The sequence below is a fragment of the Phocoena phocoena genome, chromosome 15 (assembly GCF_963924675.1).
Source record: "Phocoena phocoena chromosome 15, mPhoPho1.1, whole genome shotgun sequence".
Classification (NCBI taxonomy): Eukaryota; Metazoa; Chordata; class Mammalia; order Artiodactyla; family Phocoenidae; genus Phocoena; species Phocoena phocoena.
Genome location: NC_089233.1, coordinates 34,791,692 through 34,800,071, shown reverse-complemented (window position 1 = coordinate 34,800,071; position 8,380 = coordinate 34,791,692). Strand labels below are relative to the sequence as shown.

At 59.9% G+C, this 8,380-nt stretch overlaps 1 protein-coding gene across 1 annotated transcript; it reads left to right on the top strand.

Annotated features, from left to right (window-relative positions):
- Positions 1-1,159: 1,159 nt before the first annotated feature.
- GLIS2 (GLIS family zinc finger 2) lies at positions 1,160-5,582 on the top strand. Its single transcript, XM_065893443.1, has 6 exons — positions 1,160-1,331; positions 2,214-2,386; positions 2,931-3,107; positions 3,191-3,324; positions 3,409-3,527; positions 4,783-5,582. Exons 1-6 carry the CDS (start codon positions 1,160-1,162, stop codon positions 5,580-5,582), a joined length of 1,575 nt encoding a protein of 524 aa, XP_065749515.1.
- The last annotated feature ends 2,798 nt before the right edge of the window (positions 5,583-8,380 follow it).

The following is an 8,380-nucleotide window of genomic DNA, read 5'->3' as shown; positions in this document are numbered from 1 at the left end:
ACACGAAGTCTTTTACCATGTGGTGGTCTCGGGGATGTTCCCTATTAAATTGTGAAGAGCTAGATTCTGTGAACGACAGAGAGTATCTTGTTTGGCAGATAGATTTTCAGGGTGTAATCATCTCAATTAACAAACACAAGGAAACACAATTTCCCAGCATGTGAAAAGATTGCTGCTGTAAAAAATGATTTGGAATAAAGGACCCTTGCTCTTGGGTCACTTATATGTGAAGAAAATTACACCATTGAGAAATTCAAAGTGGTGAAAATTCACCACTCAAAATAAAAGAATATCATCATCATTAAAAAAAAATGTATGTATGTATGTGTTTTACTAACCACTAGACAGCCCATCACTTCCCCCTACCCTGCCCCTGGATGGCCTGGCTGGGCCACAGTCCCCAGCTGCCCCCTGGTGGTGGCCCAGAGCCCTCGGGCTCCCCACGCCTGTGGGACCTTCTCCTTGGACTGCCCCTGGGAGGCAAGGCCACCTGTCTGTCTGCCCAACCCTTGGGGCCAGGCCAGGCTTCGCACAGCTTGCCTGGGACAAGCTGTCAGCCTCATTCCCTTGGAGGTGACCACAGCTGCATAGGTGCTAGCGGTCAGTAACTAGCACCTCTGAGGGCCACCTGGGAGGACACTCATTGCCCTCCTGGCCTGGTTCTGGGTCTTCCAGCTCACACCAGGCATATGTCCCAGGCATGACTTCCCACTCAGTCAGAAATGACCTTTGGGACTTGCCTGGCCAGTTCCAGGGAGGAGATGTGGCCTTGAATCTGATGGTTCTGCCACTTCCTAGCTCTGCAACCTGAGACAGTTGTCGCTAAAACTCCATTCATGGCAGAATGGACCCTGTGAGCTTTGCTTCCCAGAAGTCTCGTGGGAAGTGGAGGAGTTAGCTGTGGGTTGGTGGTTGGCTCACCATAATACCTGCTGTCCAGAGCCACTCAGAAGGTCTCTCTACCCGGGGAGACAGCCTCCACACTGCCCAACACCCACTGCCTCTCCGCTCCTGTGGGCTTTAATGGGCTCAGCCCGAGGAGGAGTCTGGGGTCACAGTGTCACAGCACAGCTCCTGTCCTCTCCCAGGTTCCTGCCTGAATACCAGCTTGAGAGCCCCTCGCTGCCTGCTGCCGCCCCCACCCCCAGCCCCCATCACCATGCACTCCTTGGACGAGCCGCTCGACCTGAAACTGAGCATCACGAAGCTCCGGGCGGCGAGAGAGAAGCGGGAGAGGACACTGAGTGCAGTCCGGCACCGAGCTCTGCACAGGGAGCTCGGCCTGGTGGATGACAGCCCCACCCCGGGCTCCCCGGGCTCCCCGCCCTCAGGTACTGTGCCCGGGCAGGGCAGCAGTCTCTGAGCCCTGATGGAGCCCTGGCGATAGGAAAAACGTCCCAGGTGTATCCACCAGGACATAGTCACAGCCCCTCACAGCCTCACTTAGAGTGCTCTCCACACTGTCCATCCATCCTCCCAGCAGTTTATCTTTGGAGGTGACACTGTCCCTGGGAGGAGGGAACTGACTTGCCCAGCTCCTGAAGCTGGCACAGCAGAGCCAGGATTCAGACTGAGGCCTCTGGGAGAATTTGGAGGAGCTGGTAAGGGGTTACGGGGGATTCATGGGGTAGTAACAAAAGGCCCCATGGCCCAGTGTCTGGGCTCTGAGGCAGAGTGGTCGGTCAGCCAGACCAATTGAGACTGGGGACTGAGCCCAGCAAGTGCTTCTCAGGGGGTGCTTGGGGCTCAGGTCTTCTGCTCCGTCTCTGGTGGACCCTGAAAACCAGATCTACCACGTCTGAGCTGGAAGGCTCTGGAAGCAGCCCAGCCCAAACCTTTCATGTTACAGAAGGGGGCAGAAAGGGACGGGAGAGAAGTGAGAAAGGTCCCTACCTGACATTGTGATGAGGAACCAGGGGCCCTGGGTTCCAGTCCCTATTCAGTTACTTACCCTGTGTGCCAGCCCGTTCCCATCTGTAAAATGGGTACTTCCCATCTTAACCAGTGGCTGAGCTCTCACCACGGCAGAGGTCACATTTGTCAGCTGTACAGGCTGCTACTCAGATTCCTGGGTCCCAGGGTGGTGTGGGGTGGGGGGGGCAGGGTGTGGCTGGTGTCTGCTTCCAGAGTCACAGTGGAGGAGTTGTGGGCAGGAGGGCCTGGCCCGTCAGAACTCCTGGCTCCAGTATCCCTGAATCATGCCTTTCCCATAGGCTTCCTGCTGAACCCCAAGTTCCCCGAGAAGGTAGAGGGACGCTTTTCGGCAGCCCCCCTGGTGGACCTCAGCTTGTCGCCGCCGTCTGGGCTGGACTCGCCCAATGGCAGCAGCTCGCTGTCCCCTGAGCGCCAGGGCAATGGGGACCTGCCTGCAGTGCCCACTGGCCCGGTAAGGAGGGGATGTGTGTTCTAGAGAAAGTGTATTTCTGGGGCTGCTGTAACAAAGGACCACAAACTGGGTGGCTTATAACAGAAATGTGTTATTGTGGAAGCTAAAGTCCAAAATCAAGGTGTTGACAGGGCCATGGTCTCTCCGAAGGCTCTAGGGGGAGTCCTCCCTTGCCTTTGCCAGCTTCTGGTGGCTCCAGGTGCTCCTTGCCTTCTAGCCATGTCACTCCACTCTCTGCCTCTGTCATCACACGGCCTCCCCCCACCCCCGTATGTCTGTGTCCAAATCTCCCTTTCTCTTTTGGAGACACTGGTCACTGGGTTCAGGGCCCCTGTCCAGTCTGACCTCTTAACTTAAATCTGCAAAGACCCTATTTCTATACAAGGTCATGCACACAGGTACCAGGGGTTGGGGCTGGGACATGTCCTCGTGTGGGACACAGCTCAACCCCCAGACAGAGGGAGACCGGGGGTGTGGGGGTGGGGTTTGGGCCCACCGGCCCGTGGGCAGGTGTTGACTAGCTCTGCCCCCTGCCCTCCTCCAGGACCTCCAGCCACTGCGCTACCTGGACAGCGTCCCCAGCTCCTTCCAGTTCTTCCTGCCCCTAGGCTCCGGGGGGGCCCTGCACCTGCCTTCTTCTTCATTCCTCACCCCCCCCAAGGACAAGTGCCTCTCGCCAGAGCTGCCCCTGCCCAAGCAGCTGGTGTGTCGCTGGGCCAAGGTGAGTGGGGGTTGGGAAGAGTGGGGCAGGGTCCAGGGCAGGTGGCGGCCCCACTCGGGCTCAGCACACTCTTGGCCCTGCAGTGTAACCAGCCCTTTGAGCTCCTACAAGACCTGGTGGACCACGTCAATGACTACCACGTCAAGCCCGAAAAGGATGCAGGCTACTGCTGCCACTGGGAGGGCTGTGCCCGCCACGGGCGCGGCTTCAACGCCAGGTGAGGGAGGGCGAGGTGGGTGGGAAGGGGGGCCTGGGTGTCCAGCGGCTGAGCTGTCCTCCTCCTGTGCCCTCCCTGGAGCAGATACAAAATGCTCATCCACATCCGCACACACACCAACGAGAAGCCGCACCGCTGCCCCACCTGCAGCAAGAGCTTCTCCCGCCTGGAGAACCTGAAGATCCACAACCGGTCACACACAGGTGAGGGCGGGGCTGGAGTGCGGGCGCTGGGCCATCCCCGCAGCCAAGAGACAGTCGCGTACCCCAACTGTTTGGCGGTCCCTTTCCGAGTGCCACTTGCTGGGGAAGCCTCTCCCATGGGTCAGACCCTCGCCACGCGCTCTTGGGACACAGACTTGTCTTCCTGTGTCACACTTGGCATTGTGTTCATATGATCGTCGACTCATGCCACCTGTGACTGCAGTGTGTCTGCTCACTTCTCGTGGACCCCAGCACACAACAGGGCCAGCACTGGCCAGCAGAGCCACACACTTAATTTATTTATTTTAAAAATATTTATTTATTTGGCTGCGCTGGGTCTTAGCTGCGGCACGCGAACTCTTAGTTGTAGCATGTGGGATGTAGCTCCCTGAGCAAAGATCAAACCCGGGGCCCCTGCATTGGGAGTGTGGAGTCTTAGCCACTGGATCGCCAGGGAAGCCCCTTAATTTTAAATTTCCTAATCGCCCACATTGAAAAAAGTACAAAGAAATACACGGTGAGGTGAATTACAATGATATATTTTCTTGAACTCAATATATTCAAAATGTTGTCAATTCAATATTAAAACATCAGGGAGGGACTTCCCTGGCAGTCCAGTGGTTAAGACTGTGCTTCCAATGCAGGGGGCGCAGGTTCGATCCCTGGTCAGGGGACTAAGATCCCGAATGCCTGCACTGCGTGGCCAACAAACAAAAACACCCCCCACACATCAAGGAGACACTGAAATTCTTCATTTCCTACAAAGTCTGTGGACTCCAGTGTATATTTTACACTAGAGGCACATCTCAAAGGCTCACAGCTTCACGGGGCTCCGGCCAGCCCTGGTCAGCAGGAGCAGCCCTTTCGTAAATCTGGAGAAACTGTGTTGAGTCAGGGCCAAGGGCATCCACGCAGCGCTCACTGTGAGCCAGGCCCTAGCAGGGTCTTTAAGCAATTACCTGTGGAAGTGGTCGCTGTCATCAAAGTCTGAAGCACAGGCCTGAGGCCAAGGGCACACACAGCCAGGCCACAGGCTGGCTTCTCAGCGGCCACGACCTGCCGTCCCCACTGGAGTCAGAGCTCTGCCGGTGCTGAGGACACCACCCCCCAAATCAGACAGCCCCTGCTCTCAGAGAGGTCTCGGTCTGGGGTGAGGGGCCTGGGAACTGTCAAGTGGGTGGTGGGGGGTGGGAAACTGGGCTGGGATGGACTGGGCGGCGGGAGCCCCTCACACCGGCACTGGCGCCGCCCACAGGCGAGAAGCCCTACGTGTGCCCCTACGAGGGCTGCAACAAGCGCTACTCCAACTCCAGTGACCGCTTCAAGCACACGCGTACCCACTACGTGGACAAGCCCTACTACTGCAAGATGCCCGGCTGCCACAAGCGCTACACGGACCCCAGCTCGCTGCGCAAACATATCAAGGCCCACGGACACTTCGTGTCGCACGAGCAGCAAGAGCTGCTGCAACTTCGCCCACCCCCCAAACCACCGCTGCCCACCCCTGACGGCAGCCCCTATGTCAGCGGGGCCCAGATCATCATTCCCAACCCGGCTGCCCTCTTTGGAGGCCCCGGCCTGCCCGGCCTGCCTCTGCCCCTGGCCCCCGGCCCCCTTGACCTCAGTGCCCTAGCCTGTGGCAATGGCGGGAGCGGTGGGGGTGCAGGGGGCATGGGCCCTGGGCTGCCCGCCCCCGTCCTGCCCCTCAATCTGGCCAAGAACCCGCTGCTGCCCTCGCCCTTTGGGGCTGGCGGACTGGGCCTGCCCGTGGTCTCCCTCCTCGCTGGCTCCGCTGGCGGCAAGGCCGAGGGGGAGAAGGGGCGTGGGGCAGTGCCGGCCAGGGCCCTGGGCACAGAGGGCCGCAAGACCCCCCTGGAGAGGACTGAGAGCGGCCGCTCCCGGCCAAGTCCCGATGGCCTCCCCCTGCTGCCAGGCACTGTGCTGGACCTGTCCACAGGCGTCAACTCAGCAGCCAGCAGCCCAGAGGCGCTCACTCCTGGCTGGGTGGTCATCCCGCCGGGCTCCGTGCTGCTCAAACCGGCCGTGGTGAACTGAACCCACTTAGTGGACGCCGACCACCTGTAGCCCAGCCGGCGGCTCCCAGCCCTGCCCCCTGACGAACGGAAGCTCTTCTGCGAAATAGCAATAATGTTCTCCTGCCCCAGGGCCCAGTTGGCTGTGTCCCCTGGGCAGACCTAGCCCCAGATAAGCTGGGCAGCAAGGATGGTGCTAGAAGGGCATTGCTGGCACCCCAGGCTCCCAAGGGAGGAACTGGGTCTGCCAGCTAGGGAGAGCTGTGCTCCTGGGTGCTGAGGCCTGGCTCACCTCTGCCCCACCCCACCCCACCCCATCCTCCACCTAGCCCTCAGTCCCTCTGTCCCCCAACTCTAGTGCCACCCTCATCCAGTGGCCAGCCGGGCAGGTCACCCTCCCTCCCTTGCCCACCTGCCAGCCCTGTCCCAGCAGTGGGGTGGTGGGGTGGCATCTGCCCTACTGACTAGCGCCAGGCTCCCTCCCCATCCCCTTTGATGGTGAGCTGTGAGGACCCCCTGGGATTGAGGCCCCACCCCATCCTGCCTAGCCTCACTGGGCCCCTGCTCTGGGGGCTCCTGACCCCTTTCCCTCTGGTCTACCCTCCAGAGGGAGAGCAAGACAGACGCAGGCCCTGGCAAAGCCACAGGAAGAAGCCACCTTACCTTATGACAAGGCGCCTCCCAGCTTGGAGAGGGAGGCCCGCTCTGCCAGCTGCCCCTCACTGCCCGCCATCTGCAGCAGCCAGCTCGCTGCTCGAGGGTCAGTCCCTCCTGTGGATTGGCTGACACTCCAGGTTGAGGGGGCTGGCTGACTACTCATCTGCCCCTTCACCACTGGGCCTCCCTCTACTTTCAGGGAGCCCTGAGTGGGGAGAGGTGCCAGGACCTGGGACCGGCCCAGCTCAGGGAATAGGTGGGGCTGGGCCTGGCCTGGCCTGGGGTGGTGCCACCCTGCACAAGGGGCTGTGGAGGCCTGCAGGGTGTTGTTAGGAGGGGAGGCTGGCTAGGCACAACCCCGGGCTGGGATACGGCTTCTGTCCTGGGGGCACCAAGTCACGGCCAGCACAGGTGAGGGAGGGCTCCAGGCTGGTGCTGGGCACGGGAGCTTCCAGAGGCCATGGACAGAAGGACCTGGGCTTGAGGAGGGGAAGAGGGGCTGCGAAGGATGCCCTTGGGAGGGCCCCACCCCTCTGCCTGGGAAGGGGAAACCAGACAAAAGAACCTGGACTTGGCGACCTGGCTGCTTCCTTTGGCTTTTCTGAGCTGAGCTCCTGCCCTAGGTGTCCCTGCTCTGCTCCCCCACGGAGGGGGCCAGAATAAGCTAAGGATGCTGGAGCTCCATGTGCCCCAGAGCCCACACTGCTGCCCAAACCCAGGGAGCTGGGCTCTCCCACAGGCCCTGGCGGTGCAGCACATGTCTCATTCCCCGCCCTGAGCCCTCACGTTCCCTCCTCGTAGGGGGCCTGGTTCAGTCTGGGAGGTGCTGGCCCAGCAGTCAGGAGCTCTATCTGGCTCCTAGGCCTGCCCTGCCCTTGGCCACAGTGACCAAGCCCTCCGTGTCACCGGCTGCAGAACAAGGGAGCTATGGGACTGCAGGGGCGTCCTTAGCAGCCCTGCAGCTTCCCTCCTCTGAGCAGCTCTGCTGACCCTGCCCTTTCCTGGACTGCCCTTCTGTCCCAGAGGGGTCACCCTGACCCAGCCCACTGACAGGGCCCGGCAGCACTGGCTTTGCCCCTTGAAGGGGCTGTGAGCAAAGCAGGAGGGAGCTGGTCTCCTTCCCTTGCGCCCCACCCAGGACCCAGGCACCCCCACCCCCACTAAGGGCCCCAGGCCTTAAGTCCCCATTGGGGTGAGGGGTTTGAGACTCAAGCCCCGGGAGCAGAGGAACAGGGCACTGGAAGGTGACATTAGCTCAGCATGTGACTCGGTGATAGACCAGGCCCGAAGGGGCCGGTGTACGTGTCGTTGTTGTCGGTTTGTTGTTGCACATTCCAGGATATCAGTATTCTAACAGGTTCTAAGTGCCTTTCTATCGTAGCTTATGTTTTTCCTCCTCTTGGCTCCATTGCTGTTAGCATAGAGTTTTAAAAAAAGAAAAGAGATAAGCTAATGACTATAACAATATATTCCTCCATGTGAGAGGAAGTTTATAAAGAAACAATAAAAGTGAGTTACAAACACGGTTTGTCTTGGATGTGCCAGGAGCTGGGCCATGCACAGGAGACTACCTACGACCGCCTGTGCCTGGCTCTGGGGTCCCCCACCCAGACTGCAGTGCCGAGACCCTGTTCTGGGGTTTTCTCCCAATCCTGTGGGGGCCATAAGCTCTCTACCTGCTGCTGGGAGCCGGAAGGGAAGGGCGGCAGGGGGAGGTGCTGAGATGGAAGGTTCTGGACAACACATCGCAGGTTCAGGTACTCATCCGCCACTGCCTGCCATGACTTTGTTGAGTGCCTTAGCTATGGGGAAGCCTGGCTCCCTGGCCTCGGTGCAATGAGAGGCTGGCAAAAGCTCCTCTTTTCCGGCCACACCCTGGAGCTTTCCCCCCAGATTACTGAGGTGTTAGAGCCCAACCCAGGTCAGGGAAAGGTGGCCTGTGACAGAGCCCAGGGGCCCGAGCTCCATCCACCAGCAGGGTGGGCGGGGCAGACCTGAGGATGGTGATGCCGAGGGAGGGCCTGGCATTGGTACTGCGACAGCAGGAGAGGCTATGGCCGGTACTTGACAGAACGCGACCAGCTTCCTTAGACGAGCAGGGCCAGGCTGGCTGGCTTCTAGCCAACCTTGCCCACACTGGCCCCGCTGGGTGTCAAAGGCCCA